This window comes from Meriones unguiculatus, chromosome 1 (genome assembly GCF_030254825.1).
Source record: "Meriones unguiculatus strain TT.TT164.6M chromosome 1, Bangor_MerUng_6.1, whole genome shotgun sequence".
NCBI classification, from domain to species: domain Eukaryota; kingdom Metazoa; phylum Chordata; class Mammalia; order Rodentia; family Muridae; genus Meriones; species Meriones unguiculatus.
This window is the reverse complement of record NC_083349.1, coordinates 150,342,606-150,366,696: the sequence shown is the minus strand read 5'-3', so window position 1 is coordinate 150,366,696 and position 24,091 is coordinate 150,342,606. Positions and strand designations below refer to the sequence as shown.

Below are 24,091 nucleotides of genomic sequence, written 5' to 3'. Positions count from 1 at the left end.
AAACACAGAGGAGCGTTGGTAAGTTCACCACAGTCTCTATTCAAAATTCTTGCTTAGTATAGTTCTTGTGTTCCAGTACTGGGTTCCTAATTAACTTGCTTTTGGGTAGCATTGTCTTGTGTCTGACTAATCTTCACTGAACAATACAAAAGCTCCACAGACCTCACAGAGCAAGGAACTGAAGTGAGGAGGAGAAACTTAACTGCTGATTGGATTCTGCCTTCCCAAACACCTGGCAGAGGCAATGGCTCTGTCTCGCTAAGTAATCTTTAATTTGGAATTACAAAGACAATTAGCTCTCTAATGAGATAGAGCAAGGGAGGTGATGTGGCAGCGAAGGGGAAAACAAAAGCAGAACACCAGATGATATCTGTAAACGCCCCCAAAATATCATACTCATCCTTGGTAAAAGTATTTCCAAAGATTTTTTTATTCTTTTAATGTTTAAATATTAAACCATGTAGGCATTCTTGCTCAGGGTGCATGAGGCTATTCTACCTTGTCATATTACCAAAAGGCTGCTAGTCCTGAGTTCAGTCTCTACCCTGTCATTGGCTGAGGTTAGTCTTACCTTTATAATGAAAAATTGGCCCTGCTGCCTAAAAACTAAAAGCAATGGAGAAAATTATAACCAAGCTTTAAAAAAAGAAAACAGTTAATTGTAACAAAGAAAATAACCTGTTCTTGATTCAAGAGGAGACTATTCATAAGATGAGTTATGGAAGACTGGGTCTCAGGTTAAGTGTTGGCAGAAAACCACTGTGGAGAAAAGGCCCATTGTGTTTTTGCCCTTGACACAGAAAGGCACCATGACTGCTTCAGCCCAATACCTAGTTTAGAGTTTAGCTTGAGACATCCCATGGCTCTCAACAGCCAGATCTAGAAATTCTCCAAGTGGTGTGAAATTTTTATGATAGCAACCCCTTGATGCTGCTGAGAAAGGATAACATTAGGAAATGATCCAAACTAAAATTGATTCTCCTTCTGGCCCAAGCTGGGTAGTCCTATCATGGAAGTCAAGTTCCCTCTTTGAGACTACGATTTCAGAAAAGAAATAATAATAACCCTAGGGAAGGAGAACAAAAAGAGGCTGCCAAGGTGGCTCAGCAGATGGTAGATAGTACTTGCCATTCAAGCCTGTTGACCTGGGTACCATCCTCTAAATCCACACCATGAAAGAAAGGAACAGATTCTCCTAAGTCATCCTCCATCCCCCAACTGCCTCACAAACACACACACACAAAACAATTTTTTTAAAGGGATGGGGAATAATATATGTTACCATAAATAAGAAGGAGGCGAGGTTTCAGATGGTAGTCCATTTCTCAGTGGTTACTATTCAGCCTTACAGAAAATGAAACTTCTTAAAGTCCTCGTCAAGGTTAAGGAGAATCACTGATCTTCATGGTGTGTATGATCAGGACAGGGGTGGACCTTTACTCACCAGCTGGCCCTCGCTCACACGCAGCCTGAAATACCCACTAATGTCAGCAGCTGTCCTCAGCAAACTCAGGCACGACGTGACGGTGCACTCTGAGTGGTTGAAGTGCTTTGACTGTCTCCTGTCCTCACAAGAGCACTTACAAAGCCCACCAAGGACTGGCCGGAGAGATGGCCTCGTGATGCAGAGTGTCAGCTGCTCATTCACTTCGTGCAGCTGATAACAGCTGATAACTCCCAACTCCAGGCGTCTGGCACCCTCATCTCACTTCCACACGCACACACTTGGCAGACATACATATATACATAGAAATAATTTTTTTTTTAAAAAAGTGGAGCTATGACTGAGTAAGGAAAGCCTAAATGTTGAAATTATGCATGGATATATATGACTATGCCTCCAGCTCAGTGGGCAATCCTGATGATACACACCATAAAGCCAACATTACGGAGGCTGAAGCAGGAGCATTTTGAGATCAAAGCCAGCCTGGCTACATTGATATCCTGTTCTGAAAAGCAAAACAAACAGAAGAATGGAAACTTTTTCAAAATACTGCCCAGAACACTAAATAGTTTTAAAGTCATGATGAAATGGAACAATCTTATAAAATAGATAGGTTTTTAAAATTGAAACCAAATAGTATGAACGATTCCAATTCCCCTAAAAGTATGTCTTACATTTTAAAACAGTCTAGGTCAAAAGTACAAAATATTGATGGAAGAAAGGTTTTTGCAAATCACCTAAGTTAATCATCTCTACCCAAGTGTCAGCCTGCTCCCCTGTCAGCATTCTGATTTCATTGTGTATTCATTAATCACTGAAAACTATGGTGGGGAACAAGTCTGGTTTAATTACATGTTTTGTTCAGGACGTTATTGCTTCCTATAATTATTTCTTTTATGCTAACTCAAGAAATAAGACTGTTATTAGTAAACTTCATTTAAAATATCTAATTACTCTTGCAAAGGCATTTTATCACTTGATCTGTACGGATCAGTAAATCAAAGCTTGGGTATTTGTCTCAAAACCTCGGCTCACAGAATGTTAAGTCAAGCTAATAGGCAGCATCCATCACATCCCCACTGAACATGGTAGCCCATATTACAGGCTCTGTGCTCCCCATCCATTATATGGGACATCTGCTACAAATTAACCAACTGCAGTACTGCTCTATCTAAGTGCTTCTGCAGGAGCCTCCCATCTCCATCCCTGCAAATGAGTTAGATGGCAGCGTCACAATCTTACTAGGTTTGCTGTCATGTATGACAGCAGTGTGCTGAGCCCTGGAAGGAAACTGCATAGTATTGTATCCAATAGCTAACTAACAAAATGCTCACAGGCTGCCCCATCAGGTAACCACAAAGATGGTGTGTTCTCCGCCATAGTTCAGTTATTGCCGAGGAGGAGAGCATGAGGAGAGAGCCCTTAAAGGGAAGGTGGATTTACTCAGTTAAAAATATGAAATTGATGATACTGGATAAATTTTTGTCAACTTTCATTCAACATGTCCACAATTTTGGGCGTACATCTTATAGAACATTTTGATTTCCAGAATAACCATGAGAAACATTGCAGCAATCATACCTAAAGTAGAATAAACACACACATGACCCATTGTTTGTGCTTTTTGCTTTGTTTTGAGACAATATTTTTAGTCTCAGACTAGCCTCTAACTTGCTATGTGATAGAGAATGAACTTGACCTCCTAGTCACACAGCCTCCACTTCCAAAATGTTAGGATTATAAACATGAGCCATCATGCCCACCTTCCCAAACAAAATAAACTACAGAAATCTCCCTACACTTTAATCTGTAATATTGTCAAAATTGCAGTCATATTAAAGATACAGCATTATACACGTGTTGCCTGAATTTGTAATTTGAAATAATAATTCCAAATTCTCCTCATGGTATGTTTGTGCAAAATAAATCACAGAGGTATACATAAATTATTCATAAATGAACAGTGAGATTGGACAAAGTTAAGAGACCATATAGCTATATATTATTTTTTATCTGAATCTGTATTGCAGAATCATAATGAGCAGTGACAGCTCAGCAGCTCTAGATTTATAGAAAGCTGTGTGGGAACATGGTTCCCTGCATATTTTAGCACCTCATATGGTATTTTCCTACAGGATTTTTTAAAACTCATCTGTTCTCAAAATTTATGTGATACTGGCTTAATGAATGAATTTTCAGAGAGCATCTGGGTTGCTTGAAATTTTAAATAAGCAAGTTCAATATTTTTAATTATTCTTGACAGTGTGTACAGTAGACCCTGAAATATCTATTTTCCATTTCAGGAAGATCACTTTCACCTTCGATGGATGGACTGCTACGTTATGTTAGCATATGAAAAGCTGTGTATGACTTGAATTTATGTAAAACTGCATTAAATTTTTATGCATACACCACGGCCTGAAATGGTTGATTAATTTCACTATCAAAAAGTTTACGATAATTGACAGGAAGTGTTCGTATTTTATAGAAAAGAAGCAAAAACAACTACAGAACCAAACATTTTGGAGAATGCTATGGGACATCTTTAAAGGAGATTAAATGCCAAGGGATCACTTTATATTATAGATCATGGGTGTGTTATTCACATGGCTGCACACAACCTGACTCAAAGTCACATATTAAAAGCTAAACTTAGCATAAATGTTACTGATTTAAAGTTAGATAACTCTTGCATGGGGAAGAGTGATGTTATCTTTGTTTTCCCTTACAAACCCAGAACTTACCAGCAGCTCAGTCTCCATGTGGGTTCCCAAGTAAGGGGAACAGGAGTTGCCTCTGTCAGGAACTCAGTTGCCTGCTCTTTGATCACTTGCCCCTGGTGATGGGGCCTTGCCAGGACACATAGGAAGAGGATCAAGGCGGTCCTGATGAGACTTGATAAGCTATGGGTAGATGGCAATGGTGGAGAACTCTCCCTTTCAGTGGATTAGGGGAAGGAGATAGGAAGATGAAGGAGGAGTTGAGGGAGAAGGCTTCAATCAGGATATATAATGAATACATTTTAAATAAATAAATATTAAAAATTAAAAAAGCCACAGACAACATATCAGCATATGCTGTACACATGTCCTTGTTGAGCCATTTGTTAATCATCAAAATTAATATTTGTCACCAAAGTCTACTGCAAAATACTTTGTTGTTTTAGTAAAATATATAAATCTTCCCCCAAAAAAACAGTTTTCTATGTTCTCAGAGAATTTCCATCAAAGTGCTGGCCTTAAGATTTTTCCAAGTTTCATTTCTTTAATTTTTCTCATATGTAATCTAGCACCTTTCAAGTCATAGTCAGAAGAAAATATGAAATCCTCCCTCTGTCCTTCAAGTCCCTCTACTTTTGGTGCCTGATGATCGCCCAATGTTAACACGTCTCCTCTCCCTCCTCCTTTGCACCCCTCCAACCACAGGAACGGTCTGCTTCTCCAGCATGTCATACTCATTAAACTTCAACTCCACCCATAGATAATCTCAGCTGAAACACACTTGCTTACAGAATTGACATAGCTGGCTAACTCATCATGTATTGTTAAGCTTCCAAACTGATGTCCACTCTCCCTAACATAATTTTCATATGATTATACTTTCTTCTTTGCATTTTTTTGCCATTGGAATCTATTTCACTCATTCGTTTATTGGCTTCCTTTCCTTACCCAGGAAGTAGAGCAAAAAAGTATGGGGACCATTTATTGTACTATCTTATCCTCAGAGTTCAGAACACAGTGAATATTTTTCTGAAATTGATGGCAAATTACTTATTGTCCAAATGAATGAGTATGAAGTTCTTGTCCCTAAAGATTTAAAATTAAGATCCAAATAAATGAGAATGGATATAATATGACTCAGAAATTGAGCAAGTAATTATCGTGGACTTTTAATAATATGTCAACATGTCCTAGAAGCTGTCACTAAAGCGGAATGCAGAAAGATAAAACCTCAGGTGCAAAAAGCCTTCAGCAATTCCATTTGAATCCTGGCACTCCCAAGCTCTTGGGTTTTTTTTTTTTTTCTTTGCTCTCACCTCTCATAATTCCCTTTTCTTTACATCCCCTCCCACCCCACAAATGATGATTCACTTTTTAAAACCAAATGCAAATACCAAAGAATGGTTTCCAGGCTGGCTATGTGGATTATGTGGGGAAGAAATTAACAGGGAAGCAAAGGGAAAGGCTACACGTCCTTTGAGGCTGTCTGTCCAAGTGAATGATTCCGGGATTAGCCACTGAAGGACCTGGCCTCTTATGACCCTGCTCTTCTTTCAGGTACAGGGATCCCATGCTGGGCCCGACTTGCCATAAATTGACCTCACACCAGGGACATGACACCTCAGACAGTTTATGTAACCTACTGAACTTGCTGCTTCCCCATACTGAGTTTACTCTTGAGTTTCATTTATGTGACTAGGCACCATGCATACCAAACTTAATTCCTACATGAAAACCCTGACATCATAGACTTGTTTCATGTGAGCTGCTAAACTCTATGTCTGTTACTTGTGGTGAGACAAGTAAGCCTTAGTCAGGAAGAACCTCGCAGACTTGGGGGAGCCCCTGAAGCATCATTCCCTTTTTCCTGAAGATTGGTTCTCAGTGATGCTCAGCATTGTTACCACTCTAGACCCATCCCAAGTCACAGTCTTCGCAATGGCTGTCCTCAACATTTTCAAGGCTCTAGTGGCTCCAGACCTCCATCTTATTCTGCTTCTACTTCGCATTGGCAGAGAATTAGTGCTTCAATTAAAACTGCGTAAGATGGAAAAAGGAAGAAAACCCTTCTATGATCTTCTCCCCAGCTCCTTTTTTGTTTCTACAATTGTTTCTTCAGAGTCTCCAGTGCTGAAATTTTAGAATGGATTCCCTGGCTCTCATATTTTCTAGCAGGTTCTACTGTGTGCAGCCATCCACACAGGAGCCTTTACTCTTTTTCTATTGAGAGAGTAATAGAGAACACGTGGCCCCAGCAGTCACGTTCTTTCCTCAACATGCTTTTATCCCTCTTTACAGATTCTGTGTTCCTTTTTTTTACTCACTGATGCCAAGTTTATTCACAGGTTTGTTGCTGGAAAAAGAGAGAGTCTATCCAACAACTTTACCCTAAGATGTCTACTCATCCTTCTGCTTTCAAAATTGTCAGGCTTGCCATTTTATTTTTTATATTTGTATGGTAATTTATCCAAAAATTTCAGATTATGATTTGAGTAAATCATAAATATGATTTTTAAATAAATTACAATTTTTAATGAGTACAGTAAAGATAAACATATTATTGAGTTAAGAGTTTGTTACATCCTTTTGTTTTACCTTTGTCATAAAAATACATTTCCAACTTTGTTGAAATTTGTGGTAATAAAACATAATTCTATTGTGATTATAATACTATCTATTTAGAGGTGCTTAAGTCTGTATCCAAAAGCAATATATTTTTAAGCCACTTTAACAGCTTCATTGCATTTTGCATTTGTCTAGATGGCTGTTTGCTTCTAGTTGGCCAGCTGTTCTGTCAGTTTTCCCAATTGGTTTGTCATTTTTCACTTCCAAATGTTTATTTTCAGTAATTAGGTATTTTTGGAGATTCCCTTTTCAGGTTGTTTATGTTAATGTAACCAGTCTTAGCAAAGATGGAGAATGTTTCTAGTTTTAGTCCCTTATAAATAGAGTTCTCGCCTATCTGTATATGAAATGGCACACTGTGAAGCAATATAAAAGCTAATTCCAATTGGTTTAAAAGATATGAAGTCTATTGGCTCTGAGGACATAAGGTGGAAACAGGTTTTTAATAGGCAGATCTACAGTCTCAGTTTTTTCTACAAGGACCCAAATTGTTTTCACCTCTACATTGCCATCTATTTTCTTAGCCTTCCTATGTGTCTGTCTAATTTCTAAGAACATCAACTGACTTCCAAGAATGATAGAGACCGAATCTTTCGCTGCACACACAAAGACGAAACTGGCTCTTGAACCTGTGTCTATCACTATAAATTGCCATGATCTGATTGGCTTATCTATAGCTTCCTGAATCTATTAGTACCAGTGGTAGATGAGGTTGTCAAGCCTGAGGCTGAGCAGGGCATTTTATGTAATGATAAGGGAGAGAAAGCAGTCTGTTCCTGCACCACACTGGGACAGGTTGAATAACCACCAGGGAACCAACTATAAAGTACACTTCATCTCAAACCCACTCTCCACTGACAGAAACAGAGCTGCCTGTCTCCTCCCTGCCCTCCATGATGTCCTTTAATCTTTTAAGGTACACATAGTCTGTCAATGCAGGTGGATAATACAGGGTTGATCCTAGCAGAACATATGCGGAGGAGAGTCAGACCCACTTCTGACTTTCTGAGGGGTGTTTCATTTATGAAAGGTGTTAATGGTACAGACTTTACTGATAGAGATGAAAGAAAGGGAAGAAATTTAGTGCGATACCCTCTACCGTATAATAGGCATGAAATAACTCCAGTTAGAATAACAAGTATGATGATGAGAATGATCCATTTTAAAACCATAAGTCTCCTAGGAGAGACTGTAGAATCTGCCGCTGACAGTACATGTTGTTTACTTTTCAAAGAAGTTTCAATGTGGTCCCTCACGTGCTGCGTTGTGTGACATTTCTCCTAGACACATGACATAGACTTTAACTCATCCAAGACAGAAAACCAAGGACAGAGACCATCTGACCAAAGTCCCACTTGACACAACAATGGATTGATAGAGTTTTCTTTAGAATAGACTGAGGGACTATTTCCGGGAGCCCTTCTTCCTGGAGAAAATGTTTAGTCTGGGTAAATTTTTTACATAACAAAATTATGGATTATTTTCATTAGCAAAAATTATTGTGAAGTTAATAGTGTCCAGTTACCAAGAAGCAAAAGGCCCACTCATTGCTATTGTAACTATTTATCAATTTCAAAGAAGTTTTTAAGGCAATCTAATAGTCATGATAAGATGAAAATCAACAGTTTTATGAAATAACAAGAAACTAATAAATAGGAAGGTTCAGAAATTTTCCAAGGTCCCCAGAGCTTTGAGATGATAGGTTAGATCCAGGATAGGATCTTCTGATTTCGTATCTGACTCTCTTTAAATCATTAAAAAAAAAAAAACATACAGTATATATAGAAGTTTCCTAGGCATCTTCTACAAAATGTTAATTCTCAATCTCTAATCACAAACCTGGAAATTGCATGTCTTAGAAGAAACTCAGAGAAATCTATGTTGTTCTTACAGAGATGCCAGAAATTTCACTGCTCATCGAAGTTTGAAACACACAAAGAGCCTCTCCCTTTTTTACTAGAAATACAGCATGGACAAGTGGGTATCTAATTAGCTTATTACACAAGGATGAGAAAGCAATGTAACAACATTTCTATTTTTAAATATGCATACTTAGTCTTCTTTCAGAATACTTCCATGAGTTTCATAAAGTATATTTCCTTTTTCATATGTTGATTGATTAAAAGTAAAGGTGTTCAAATATTAAATGAAAAGCTATTCTAAAATGGTTTGCTACTACATATTCTCATTCGTTTACTCTAACTGTATATCATAATATACTAATTTACTAATTTAAGTAGAATCCTAAACATTGGCAATATAATATCAAAAATATCCTATGTGCAATCCTAGTGCCAATTTTGGTGTGTAAACTTCAAAGAGGGAAGTAAGTGGTAAAAGAGTCCTAAGTAGATAGATATCTGTGATTTAAACTCTGAGTGTAAAGTACATGGTGTGATAAACACAGAACACAGTGACTTTTCCCAGACAGGGTGGTCAGGGAAGTCTTTAAGGAAATGAAGCTTTAACAGCATTAAATGTAAAATCCATGCAGATGTTAGAAAGGCAAATTAAGGAGATGAACTGGGTAATACACATGATAGACTAGATAAAAAGATAAGTGGGTCAAGATGATGATATAGATAACATAAATATAAGATAGATGATATGTAGATGATAGATTGATAAATAGGTGATAGATGATAAATAAATAGACGGTAGATGAGAGAGAGATAAATAGATGACACAGATATAGATAGATAGACAGATGATAGATAAGTGATAGATGAATAGGGGATAGATGGATAGAGATGATAGGTATATGGTTGATGGATAGATATGAATAGATAAATAGATGATAAATAGATAAATGATGAATTTATAAATAGATAGATGGTATCTAGATGATAGACAGGTTGTCAATTAATAGTTAAGAATAAATGTTGAGATTTATCAAAGTCATTAAAAACAAAATTAGTTTTCAAAAATTCATTATAACTATTTATTTCTCCTTTCCATCCTTGACCACCCCTGGTAATAGAAGTTGGTTATTCTCATGGGATTGGACACATTAGAAATGGCTCAATTTAACTAGATGAGTAAATAGTAAACAATCTAAGGCATTCTCCCATCTTTCCAAGGGACATTAGCAGCAGCTAGCATTTGATGGAAACATAAAGCAGGCTCAGCACAGAACTGCAGTAAGCTGAACTTATGCATCCCAGGATGTCCACAGCATATCAGGGCATACTTTCATGTATAAGAATGAACATGCTATCAATGACATGCTTTCTGAGAAAATAGATACTCTTCTCTTCTTTGTAATTGTAAAGGTGAAAAACTCAACAACCACTTGTTAATATGCATTAATATATGTTGTAAGCGACAAATAATATTTACTATTGATATATATTCTGGTAAAGCTGCTGTTAATCCTAAACAGATGTATAACCAAATTGCCACACAGAGACTGGGTTTATTTAGTTAACCTAGAACACAATGCTGGGCAATAGTTACTCCCTCCTAAACCTCTAAGCCCTCATAGTTTCCTAACATTTAGATTTTACCCATTATGCTTGCTTTTTGTGAAATATTATGCCAGTCCATCTCCATGTAGTTTCAAGATCTGTTCTCCAGCTCTCTCTCCTAGCTCTCCTCTCACCCTTTCTCCTCCCACTCATCTCCTGTCCTCTGGCTCCTCCCACTCATCTCCTGCCCTCTGGTTCCCATCGCTCAACATTGTGGCTAGTTGCTTTATTTTGGCCTGTTTACACAAAGTTGAGACAGGATGCTTAGAATAAGTATCACAATGCAATATCCAGATTGAAACCAGAGATTCGGGGGAAGAAATAAGCATTTGAATGAACAAGGGTACAGTGTATACATTTCAAAAGACCATTATACTAACAAATATATATTAGTATATAGTGTACCACAAAATCAGTCATATTATTGATTAATATTACTTTTGGTGTTGGACATGAGTGCTCATGCCTGAAATATCAACATTGAAGAGGCTGAGGCAGGAGTACTCCTGTGATTTCCAGGCCAGTCTGAACTACAGTAACAATACCAACCACACACACACACACACAGAGAGAGAGAGAGAGAGAGAGAGAGAGAGAATATAATACATGCATATATATATATACAAACACACATGCATATATATGTGGATATATGTTTTACTAAGAAGTTTTATTATTGTTTATTTTCATTTGAGTCTATAGAAAATGGTCCTTTGTAATGGTAGTTTTTTTTTCTTTGTAGATGGGTAATTTACATGATAAAGCAAGTTCCCTGTATAGTTCTTGGGTTCATTTATCCATATTAACCTAATACACAGGTAGTAGAGTAGTGTGTTCTTATGTTTGAACATCTTGTGTTTGAAGAGTATGTGTAGGATTTCCTTTTAGTCAATAATGGCCACACCCACTTCCTTTGATCTACAGAATAGTGTATGTGTGTATGTGTGTGTGTGTGCATAGATGTGCCTGTCTTTACACAGTACTTACAGAATCAAACACAGTATTAAGGGAAGTGAGAGTATAGTTATAGTTAGGAGGGCAATGTGATGACAGCAAATGTATGAACAAGAATGTTTTTTAAAAAGATATTATTTGAATACCATGGCACATTTGTATCAAATTGTCACATCAGATTTTTAAAGAAATTAAAAGTAAGATGTATTTAATATTTGGAGTCCCAGACACTTCATTTCTTCATCTTAAAATTTCTCCCCTGGGAAAAAGACCAGGACACCCCTGCCACAGATACAAAACAAAAGCAAACTGAATAATTTCATCACATAAAAATAATACTTTACAGTGGGATAACTCTGAAACAGGATGAATGTCTTAGAATCAGAAATAGCTTGCGGTTAGTCAGAGTTGTAGAGAGCTACTTGGCAGAATGTTGGCTGCCCCCTTGAGGAGGGGCTCTACAGCCTTCTCTGTGAGGCCCTGGACAGAGAGCCAGCTGGACAACCTCCCAGGATGCCACAGGGAGTCAGACTCACCCATTGACTGACCCCAGGCTCTCCCCTGACTAACTTGGCAGTGGATTAAAGCTTCTCTCCGCCTGGCTCTTGTACTGTACCCCATAACAGCAGAAGAGCTCTGGGAACATCAGTTTTGGGTGGAAGAAGTAGGAAATTTTTCCGTTTCAGGGGTAGAACTTCTTGATGAAAAAAAAAAATCAAACTGGATGACTCCAGTTATTTAAAACTTCCCAGGCTCTGTAACACTACTTAATTAATGTAGGAAGTAGCAGGTTCTTGTTTCAGGTCATTATCAGAATAATAACAAGCTTTAGCAGTCACAAGACAGATCCTTTCCCACATGTAATGTCAGACACTCCTTGAGAAGAGAAAATGTTCTGCTAGCAGGTACCAACTGCAGATAGCATCTGGGTTAGGGGTGAGAGTCCAGTCAACATCCCTGTCTTAGCGCTGGCTTGAACTGTGTAGGCTCCGTGAATGCTGCCACAGTCTCTGAAGAATGATCGAATCAGATTGCATGAAATAAATGCTTTTGTAATTAAAATGAAAAGGAAAAAGTGAAAAGAAAACTTTGTAAGTGAACAATGAGAATGAGGATGGCCTCATTCCACAGCAGTTCTCAGAGACATTGGTGGAACCCAGGACCCAGGAGCACACAGCTTCTTCTTTGCCTAGGAGTCCTCAGTGTGGGGGACAGAAAACACAGTGTTGCAGTTCTAACGGTCTCTTTTCCAGTACAGGATTCATGTTAGTGTTCCTGTTTGCCAACAAAGTATTCGGTTTAGTGCTCCTATTTAGGGTAACAGTAGTGTCCCTCCCCTCAGGGTGAGAGTCTGATCACTAAGAGCTCCTTAAAACATGTCCAGAGATTCCTAATAAGCGTGTGGTGCTTATCTCGTGTGCAGACACTAGCTAGCATCACAAATCCATCGGTACTGAGGCATTTGTCTTTCAATAATATATTTTCAAAGATGCTTTTCTCTAAATCAACTGCAAAAGCCTTTTAGAAAAAAAAAATGTTTACTACCTGATTAGCCTTTTAAAAAATAAGAAACAGAAGAAAACAGGGCCATTAGGAACAAACTTTGAAAACAAAGAGAGCTGATACATACATTAATATGCTAATTAATTCACTCACTCTAAATATAAAGAGAAAGCTAATTGAGCCAACAGCCAGCATATTTTATCTAAAAATATTTTCTTTATGAATAAAGCATTGATAAGCCAATATTAATATAATAACAGTAAATTGTTTTCACCTCTATTATAGCTGAAAATTATGGTTAATTTCTCTTTAAAAAGGAAATCACACCGCCAGGCTTTTTAGAGTAGCACACGGCAACAGTCTATTCACAAAAAAAAAAAAAAAAAAAAAAAAAAAAAAACACTTTCACGTTTGTAAGATTTAGAAAAATTATTTCTCCATAGGCTACAGTGCTCAAAGTTTTCAACGAGGTGTACTATGAAATCACTTTTTCCTGTTTATTTGGTAGCTATTCTGTCATTTTTATTGCCTGACTAAAAAAAAAAATCATTAATGCAAATTTCCTTTTAAAAGGAAACCATTACGTAAGCTGCCTGTGCAACGTAATGATAGTGTTTTACAACACTCTCTTCCTTTGTTACACGGCATTGGAAATTCCGAACGTAGCCTCTCCTAACCTCCAATCGTTTTATCATTCTCCCACCTTACCGCCTTTCCTCCTTTCTTTCACAAATATTTACCGAAGGCCTAATACGAGCCAAGTACCAACTCGGTGGTTCACACGAGTATAAATGTTCAACAACCGATGGCGTAACTGCTCTCGAGAGGTGCGAGATGCCCTCTTGAAGCACTCGAAAGTGGTGTCCGCTGCCTGTGCGTGAACAGTTGTCCTCTTCCACCGCTTTTTAACACGCCGAGTGCTGAAAACTAATCTTGTCTCCGCCACCCGGTACAGTGGCACTCAGTGCAAGCTCCTTGCTAAGCAGGTTATCCTTTGGGTAGTGCATGCGTGACTGCGTCTGCAGCACTGCTTCTCAGCCTTCCTAACGCTGTGACTCTTCAATACAGTTCCTCCCGGTGGGGTGAACCCCAGCCACGAAATTATTTTTGTTCCTACCTTATAAATAATTTTGCTACTGTTATGCATTATGACATAAATATCTGTGCTTTCTAATGGTCTTAGGTGATCACTGTAAAAGCGTCTTTTGACACCCCAAAGAGGTCGTGACCCATAGGTTGAGAACCACTGTTCTAAAGCGTCACCTGGAAGTCATGTTAGAAGTAGCACTCGCTTATACTGAGGACTGAAAAGAAGCATGAGGAGGGGTGGAGGCTGGCTTGGTCTTGGGGTCACTGGCTGCTCTTCCGGAGAGCTAGGCTCAGTTCCCAGCACCCACATGGAGGCTATCAGTGATTTGTAACTCCAGGTTCAAAGGATCCAGTGCCTTCTCTGACCATGCAACAACATACATGTAGGTGAATACTCACACACATAAAACAAAAAATAAATCTTTTTAAAAAGAAATATGCATAGTAATAAAGTATAAATAAGCTATTTCCCATCTGCAAGTAATAAGTTAATACATTTCTTTCTGGTATTTTCCTCTGCATATTTGACAAATTAACTCATTTGCATTTACATACGATTTTGCATTGTACTTTATTCAGCTCCATGAAGTCCCTGTTGTTAAATCAAATGTAATATTAATTTAATGTCTGCCTAACATTTTATCACAAGGCTTTATAATTTAAATATTACATTGTTACTAAACAGTGAGTTGTTTATAATGGTTCACAATTATACATGAGTGATGAGCCAAGATAGTACATTGGGTGCATCAATATTTGTTACTGGTCATTTTGGTACAAAACACATTTTGGTAAGTAGCCAGAAACAGAGAAAAGTTTTTGAAGATGTATGAATATTTATCATGTAAATGTTGAAGAATAAAGTAATTTTCAGTTGAAGCATTAGAAAATATTGAGCAATTATCAGCTATAGTCCTCAGCTATGCTAGTGATCTTCTAAAGCTTTAATACGCAGAAGGAAAAAAAATCACTTGCTTTAACAGATACCCATTTCCCCCATAGCACCTTGACATTGCATGCAGGCAGTTGTAAACAAATGTCCTTTGAAGAGATTACTAAGTAGAATGTTGAAATGGAACATAATCCTGTCATACTATAGGAGAGATAAAGATATAAATTGGACCATGATTTCTTATATAAACACATCAAAACTTCTAAACTGTTTTATGAGTACTTAGCTTTTCTACTTCAGAGTTCCCTATAAGCAAACCCACTCAATAAACTATTTTGAAGCCTGTTCGAATTAGTCATAATTGTCCTCAAACTTAGTCAGTTTAACGGCCCATGCATCATATTTTCTCAGGACTTCAGCAGCTAACAGGCACAGCCATGCCACCCTAATATTTTCTCACGCACACACCTGCAGAAGCAGGAGGTCTTTGCAGGCTGTCTCCCCTGTGTCTGTTGCCTGGGCTGGATTGCATGGGAGAGCTGGGAACAAGTTGAATGTTTCATTCAGTTCCTGCCTCTGCCAAGATGGCTTTGGAATTCCTTACAGCTTCAGTCTGATTTGACTTCAAAACTGCCAAGTAACAAGAATTTCAGAAGGGTGGAGGAATGTCAGAAGCTTCTAATGTCCTCAACTCAGAAGTCGTACAGGGTCTGGCATTTTTACTGTTAAGGATAGACGCTAATGCTCAGCGGCCAACTCAGGCTCAGAAAGGGAAAGGAGGAGATGCCACTGTTCAGCGAAGGGATGAATTGCATTGGCAGAAAGGGAGTGTGTAACGGCGCCTCAGTGTGGACTTCCCCGCTCTTCAGCTGGCACCTGTCTCTACCACATACTTCACCTGCACGTTTTCTTTTCCGTATTAATAGTTAAAGGAAGATCTGTGTATGCCTTGCTACCTTATTAATAAATTAATTTACTAGTAATTAATGTCTATGAAACATTTAGCATGTCACCTTAATTTGTTATAAAGTAGTGAGAGTCTGGTAGCTATTGATATCATTATATCAAATAGCAATAAAATTTTGGGGCATGATTATTCTGTTCTTCCACATGCTTCCCTGTGCTCCTGTCACTACAGTTCAGCACCTTCCTAGGCACCTTCTTCAACACCTGCACCTTTTTCTTTATCTCACGATGCCCGCAGCTACATTACTGACTTCAACATCTTCATTATATGCCTGCACACCTGTTTTTCACTCAGAACTATCCACCTTCACACACACACACAAAAGAAATGCACCAATTCTGACAGTTGTCCTTCACAGCACAAATCCTACTCCTGGTCTCCTTCCTGTAGTAGTCCAGCTTCCCAATGGCTCTGTTTTGTTCTAGCCCTAACCCTAAACTTCATGACTTCACCTGAACCCCTGAGTAACCCACATTTTCTGCATCTTTGGTGGTGAGGACTGAGACTTCAATCCATCCTTCTGACTTCTTTCCTGGGCCTGGTTCTGGCTGTTCAAACCGTGCTTATTTGTTCAGTTTCTCCCTCACTATGACACAATCCAACTAAGCCTGAAGAAAACATGGTTGTATTATCTACATTTTCTCTCATATCCTTCTTCCATTACATATCTATTCAAAGCCTTTCCTGGGGCCCTTCTGTCCCCAAGCTCACTTTCACACACACCCACAACTTCCCGTTGGAAGTTTTCCCTTTTCTTCAGTGAAGAAAACAATGATTGCCTTCCAGAAGGAGCCCCTGTGTCTTCTTCCCTTGTTATTTCAGAATCATTCTGTGTTTCATTGTTTCACTGTTTCTTTCAGCACTTCACTTAGAGGCAAAATTGCCACTTCTCAAAGCTTTCCTCTGCTCCTTTGTTCACAATCCCAACTCTATCACCTTTGTGATGTAATAGTCTCTAACTTTCAATCCCCAGCTCTCAGCAACCTGTCCAGTGAAAAATGCTCATCTACCATCTCCTAAAAATGCCATCTGCCTGTCAAGGCTTTAAAATGCTTCACTGTTCCTTTCTTTTTAGGCCTTAGATACCCTGATCATCCAATCCAGAAACTAATTTGCCACATACATATCCCTTCAGAAATTAGTAACCTAAAATACCTCCATGTGTATATTCTTCCTCTAATATAAAAGCAGTTCTATGACTGCGTGGTCCACATTGTGAAACGTGAGCCTGACAACAAGAACACTGCTGTTTCCTTTAGTCACGAAAACACGAATAGGTGTACACTTGTAATGCCCTTAAACATGATATTTTAGGCAAAATTAACTAATTGGACATTTCTCCTCAAATCGCATCCTGGTTGTTTCTTGAGAACAAAATCTGCGTGGAGATAGGCCTATTCCATACCATCCCTTAAAGATTAAAAAAAAAAAAAAGTAAATTTATGTGATCAAAACCACTCTACTGCATCACCCATTCCAAAGCAGCACAATTATAGTCTCCTTTGAACTGTCAGAGAGCACTGTGTTTACTTCCCTTTTGGTGGATGCTCTTCCTCCCCTTTCCCTACAGCCCCACTATTTCGGAGTGTTCTGCATCCTCCCTGCCACAGTCTCAGCTCCTCCATAGAACCTACCTGGCTTGCACCTTGTCAGTTTTCTGAGCTGGAACATTAACTCTATCCTCCTATAGCTCTTTATTATAAACGGTATTGTGTCTGCCCCTGAAACATTGCTTGCCTGTTGCTGCCTCTGCCTGTTAGCTGTGATTGATTTTAACAACCACAGTTCATATTGACATTCATATCCTCGTGTCTGCTTCTGATTATTTTTCCCTTTTTCTATAAAATATAAGGCTAATTGGAAGTTGCCTCCAGGCATAAAGTGTCAGAAAAAAATATAACATATAATTAAGTTTCTCCACAGAAATTCTAGAAAATAACTGCTATCCCATAAGTTTCTGCTGTCAATTTTCATTACTAAGCATGTATTTTATTAAGATGATAACATCATTTGATGAGATCCACATTGAAAATGTGATGTCTTGTGGCCACTGATATTGCTCTGTACTTAGCTGTATCCACTGCCTTGTCTGTAGGTCCACCAGGACCACCTGGTGTGGTCATTGTGGAGGAGATCACGGAAAGCACAGCAACTCTCTCTTGGAGCCCAGCCACTGACAACCACAGCCCCATCTCCTCCTACAACCTGCAGGCTCGCAGCCCCTTCTCCCTGGGCTGGCAAACGGTGAAGACAGGTAAGAGGTCCTCAAACAGTGTCGCCAATGAAAACAGCATCTTGGAGCACCAGGTGCACTTACTTTAAAGCTCACTCGAGATCATTTGTCAACTGCAGAAACCCACAACATTGATTCCCTCTGTGGATTATTTTCCTGTGCCTTCTAAAATCAAGCTCCCTTTCTCTCTTCTGTTCACAGTTTGCAAAAGAGGCCACATTGTGTCTCTGTTTGTGTGTTGAATTAACTTTCAGGTTCACAAAGAAGATGCAAACATTACATTATACACAAAGACCCTGTGGAACCACGCCCCAGCTTCCCCTAGTCCATATCTGACACAAGAACAGTTATCAAAGAAGAAACAAGACATTGAGCAATGCTCTCAGGAAGGCTCCAGGCCTCCCTGGGAATTCATCAGCTTGATATATAGTCATTCCCAGGGTGCAGCTCTGGGAAATTCTTTGCATTCTGTTGAACCCACAGGAGGATTGGGATAGAGAACTGCCCATGTCTGAGAGGCTTCTGCTGTGTATTTACAGCCCTGTGTCAGCTTTGTGTGTGTGTGTGTGTGTGTGTGTGTGTGTGTGTGTGTGTGTACTAATTCTTTCTAAATTTTTTTATTCATTTTACATCCTTGTTGTAGCTCCATCCCTCTTCTTTTCCTCAGAAAAGGTGAGCTCACTTTCCAATCTACTCCAACTCATCAAGTTGCATCAGAACGGAACCTGTCCTCCCCTGTGGCCTGGCAAGGCAGCCCCGCCAGGAGAAAGTGATCAAAATGCTGGCAAGAGATTCCTTGTCTGATGCCATCACCACTTTCTTTATTAGAGCACCCACATGGTGCCTAAGCTGTGCATCTGTTACATCTTTGTAGGGCACCTAGGTCCAGTTCATGCATGGTCCTTGGTTGACACTTCAGTCTCAGCAAACCCCTCTGGGACCTGGTTAGTTGGCTCTGTTGCTCTTCTTATGGAGCTCCTGTCATCTCCAGGCCCTTTTCTCTTTCCTCCCACTTTCCACAAGACTTATAAAATGAAAATATAACATGATCTGTGTGTCTTAAAACAGAGCATCATTTTAATGTGTGCTTTTAATATGTTATCTCTTTTAGTTTTTTATCTTAATTATTTTCCTCAGTAGCAATTTCCCTTGAAGTTATAAAATTGACTTTTCCCAAGCTTGCCAATGTTACTGGAAGTGTGGCAAGGAAGTGTGACAAGTCAAACTCCCCAATGGCTATTAGATACATATTTAATATCATGTTCAAATAGATCCTAAGACCAGAAGAGAGAATTTTCAGAAGCAGTTGTCCACACAGAGTGGGGTAAGTGTTTCTGTGGTATTATAGAGATAATTCATCTGCTTAGAGGGAAAATATAAAAATCAGGCTAGACGTGATGGTAGATCCCTAGAATTCCAATGCTTAAGAAGCAAGGCAAGGGGACTGCTACATGTTTTAATCCAGCCTGAGCTACATAAGAAGCTTGAGGCCAAATGGGCTACATATCAAAACCTTATCTCAAACAACAGCAAACAAGTAATGTGAAAAATCATCAAGATGATGTATGAGTTCATTAACAATAAACTAAAATGCAATGATGTGGGTATGGGGTGGTCTATGGTATCTAGGTAAATGACACCGTGGCACAAACTTAGCTTCACTCAGATTACAATTATATAGAGATAAAATATGTTTTCTTACAGAGTACAGTGCAGATCTTAATACTCGGTTGCTGTGTGAACTTAAACTTCACTATGGTTATCATTATAGTGTGCTGTACATATAGACATATTTCTTATTAATATTTAAAGCTCTGACCTCATTCCTGGATCCAATATAACCCTGTACGACCAATATAACCATAGCTCCCAAGAAATGAGAGTAATGGTCAGGGTTGGTAGACATTGGAAGGACACAAATTCAAATCTGGTAAGCAGATTGATTCAAGAGTTCTCATCCATGCTTCCTCAGTGTTCTATCTTAACTTTACTGTGAGTGCTCAAAGATTTTGCTTTGCAGCTATGAAACATAATCAATTGTGTATCTGGTGCATTGTCTCACACCCCATCCTTCTGGCACCGCTTGTCACAGACGGTTCAACTTGCTTCTGGGAGAAATGCTTAGGATTACAAGTACATTTCCTGCTTCACTTGATGATTCACTAAGCCATTGTATCTTACAGGACACCTAATACATCCCATGAGTTCAAATTCTTTATTTAGCTTATTCTTTGATCCCTGCCCATTCTTGTATGATGGCTGTTTTCTTGATGCATCTGTTTCTACAGAAGGTCAGGAAGATTAGGAGTAAAAGTTATTTTTGTTTTTGTTGATAATTCTCTACTAGAATTTATCTTCGTAAAATAATTTGAATACTGGAGACACTTCATGTGAGGGCGCTGTTTTAATTTTTTAGGGAGTATTTATTTTAAAAATGCTATGATTGTGCTTTATTTATAAAGAAATACAGTTCTCAGAATTACAGCACCATCAGCAGTAATTTTTTCTGAAGGGTCTAGCAAGGGTCTACTCAACTGACTCCTTTGCCTAAAACTCAGCATTTGTTGCAATAGTGGTGGAGGTGTGCCATCCCCAGGACAAGTCCCCAGAGGAGTTCTCAAGTCCTTGGTGATCCAAATAAGCTCTTGTGGCTGCTTCTTGGCTTTAGCCCTGGGCCTAATCTAGCCATAATTTTGATGCCTATAATGGAAAAAAAAATGAATGTTCCAATGGGTGCAAGCATCTCTACCAGGCATTTTTAAAAATAATTGCTCTCATTATCTAAAATCATTCAACTCAAAATAACTTCTAATCCTGACATATATGTTAGGAGAAAATAGGAGCACACAATTTAAAACTTTTGATCAGTCAATGCCATTTATGAACTACTTGGAAAACAAAGATTGGAGCATGGCCTTCTAACTAAGCACATGTTAGAATTGACTTACAAATTCACTTTGTAGAATTGACTTATAAATTCTTCTCCTTGCAGGAGAGGTTCAAAGTTAAATAAAAATAATCTATATAATCTAAAGAAAGTGTGAAACAATATTTGGAGGGCATAATTTCAGCTTTGGGTCCCTTTTCCAATTAAGCAAATTTATTGTGCCTTAAAAATATGATATTCTTCATGCTACTGAAAATTCTTAGGGAGCGTTTTTTTTTCCCCCTGTGTGCATTTAAGATTATCAAATCACTCATAGCCATAGATATCACTGGTCTTTCTTCATGTAACTCCAGATGTTTCCTAAGCTTTCATCATTGGCTTCTATTGTCTGTCTATGGATATGTTTTCTGTGAGCTGATTGGTTGATTAAAAATTTCAGTTTGACAAGCTAGTCAAGTATTTTATTAAATTCTTGAATGTGGTACTTTTGCTAGGAAACATTCCAGTGGGATTCTCCTCTTATTCAGCATTCACTTCTTGGCTGTATTTAATCACTGCTACTCGTTTCTCTATGAAGCTTGCATTTTCCTTGAAAGCAATCTATGCTCATGGCTCCAGCAAAAGTATCTTTACAAAGAAGGTGCCAGCCAAGCTATTAAATACTCTTACCTGAGAAAACCATCCATTTTCCTTAATCTCTTCAATACTGAAAATCAAAATCCTGACTTGATGAAGACAACTTTGTTTGAATTTATTTTACTTGCTTGTAAATATTAATATCCCCAACTACTGTTTTTGAAAGTATATCCCTCATGAATAAAACAACAATAAAGTTACAGTTACCAAATCAATTTGGTTATAAATTAGAAATTTAGTGATATATAAATTATACTTAAAATACTGAAACATGAGTCTGGTTAGATGGCACAGTGGCATTTCTGTGCAAGCTTGGGGGCATGAGTTGAAATGCTCAGCCCCTTCATAAAAAGCTGGACATAGCTGCACATTCCTGTGAACCTAGCATTGAGGGATGGAGACAGGTAGCTCCTGAGAGCTCAATGCCCCTCACCCAAATTGTACAAAAGCAGTAAAGCATTGTGTGATAGAGGAACATGCCAACACACCTGACATTTTTCTCTGATGTGTGGTATGTGCACAGGCACACTCCAATGTGCTCACTTCACATCACACATTCACACACACACACACACACACATGCACACATCATGGAACATAACCAATTCTAAGAAAATGAATATAGATTGGAGGAGAATATTAAAACCCAGATATGGAATATTTCAGTTGTAAAAACATGTGGAAAGATGAACCAGCAAAAATAGGTAGAGAGGAAGTTATCGCTGAAGTAAAAATAAAATCAAGTACAGTTAGCTCCTGGAAAACAGTAAGTATCAAGGAAGAGAAAGCATTTGAGTGGGCTGTGTCACCCATGTGTCCACTTAGGACTGAAACTGATCACTGGTTTTAAACCTATGGAGGTTAATACAACCTGGACAGTTGCAGTGTCAGTGTTGGGGCAGCTCTTATGGTCTAAGAAAGTCAAGAGAGAATGAGATACAATTGTACAGACATGTCCTAGACATTTCAGGTTCTGATAGAATCAAAGCATATTACAAAAGTCACTCTAAGAAGAGGTCAGAGCCTGCACCTATTCTCTGCATGCTATCACTTCTAATTAAAAGTTATATTCTTAGTTTGTTGTTGCGGACAAGAGTTGTAAGAACTGAAAAAAGCTTTCCAAATCTCCAGAGAAACTGAAGAAAAGATCTATTTCTAGTGTGACTTATCCTCTTCTCTAAGGCTAATTTAGGAAAATGATTTTTAGTGTAGATAACATTAAGTTCTTTGCTGTTTCTATTCACCCGAAAACAAGTTTCACATCTACACTGCTTACTTCCTGAAAGTTCATTTTATCTTAGTAGTGATACTGGAAGCACATAATCATGTGTTACAAGGAAGCAGGATCACATGATCACATAGGATGAGGAAGCAGGTATCAGTAACAGTGACATTGTTAGTTGATGTGCAGTTGTATCTCTCCAGCCGCTTAATGGCACAAAATGTTCTTCCCTGTAGTCCCAGAAGTCATCACAGGAGACATGGAGTCAGCAATGGCTGTGGACCTAAACCCCTGGGTAGAATATGAATTCCGAGTGGTGGCCACCAACCCAATTGGGACAGGGGATCCGAGCATTCCATCTCGAATGATCCGCACAAATGAGGCAGGTAAGAAGCATAGCATGAAACTCCAGTCCCATGCACCTTTCATCATTCTGAAAGCAAGCTGAATCACTCGTGATTATGATTACTCCATGGCTTTCCTGATGCATCTACCTAGTAACTGAAAAGTGTGTCCTTTCAAGTAAGCATTTTACTTCTCTTCTTTCCAGCCCATTTTGTCACTGCTCCTGTAAACAAAAGTTTATGAAATCATCAGTTTCCCCCCAGCCTTGAACTGTGTTGAAGTTCTCGTGAACTGGAGACAATTAATCTATTCTTCTAAGAAAACCCATAAAATTCAGGATAGATAACTCACCATCTCATTCCCCAGTGATGATTCTTGCCTTTAATTACAGGATACTTCTGTAGGCTCCTCTCTGCCTCCTTTACCACCTGACCTGTACAGATTACAGTTTGGAATGATAGACAGAGGCCCTCTTGACCTGGTGCCTTCTGGGAGTCTGTGTGCATGTGATACCCATCTTCCTCAGAGGTTAGGAAAGCAAAGTGTTCTTCCCAGTCATCCAGTATAAGTATGTCTAACTGAAAACACCCTTCCAATGGCCATATAAAAGAATCTAAGAGCTTTTATTTTATACCTAATCAAGATATCTTGCTATCACCCAGAAGGAACCGAAATAAGAAGCAATAAAGATTGAGAGTATGGAAGGTACTTTTAAAATACGATCTAACTTCTTGTTGTTGTTCCTGTTTTGGTGAGTGGGAAGGGCTCATATAGCCCAAAGAGGACTTGAATTTCCTATGTAGCCAAGGATAATCCTAAACTCCTGCTCTCATTGTTTCCCTTGCCAAGTGCCAGGTTCTAAGCTCTATCCCTCATTCTCCTGTAAAAATCTATATTAACTTCATAAAGAAGTTGACAATTTCAGAAATTCTATGTGTTTAAATAAGTGATGATTCTAATCCTCCTCATCTGCTCTTCTCACATTGTACACACATCAAATTATCACACATGTGTATAACAAAATACACAAGTAGACCATATATTAAGAAAGTACCCGATCAGGGGGGAGGGGCAAGATGGCGGCGCCGGGAGGACTCTCATTCTGAG

At 38.6% G+C, this 24,091-nt stretch overlaps 1 protein-coding gene across 2 annotated transcripts in view; it reads left to right on the top strand.

The window, feature by feature from the left end:
- Cntn5 (contactin 5) overlaps positions 1 to 24,091 on the top strand; it is a 1,228,807-nt gene that overhangs the window by 1,130,303 nt on the left and 74,413 nt on the right. For both annotated transcript variants that reach the window (XM_060369300.1, XM_060369297.1), the window contains exons 17-18: positions 17,757 to 17,915; positions 22,876 to 23,025. In XM_060369300.1, coding sequence (XP_060225283.1) covers positions 17,757 to 17,915; positions 22,876 to 23,025 — 309 coding nt within the window. The remainder of the gene's footprint in view (positions 1 to 17,756; positions 17,916 to 22,875; positions 23,026 to 24,091) is intronic.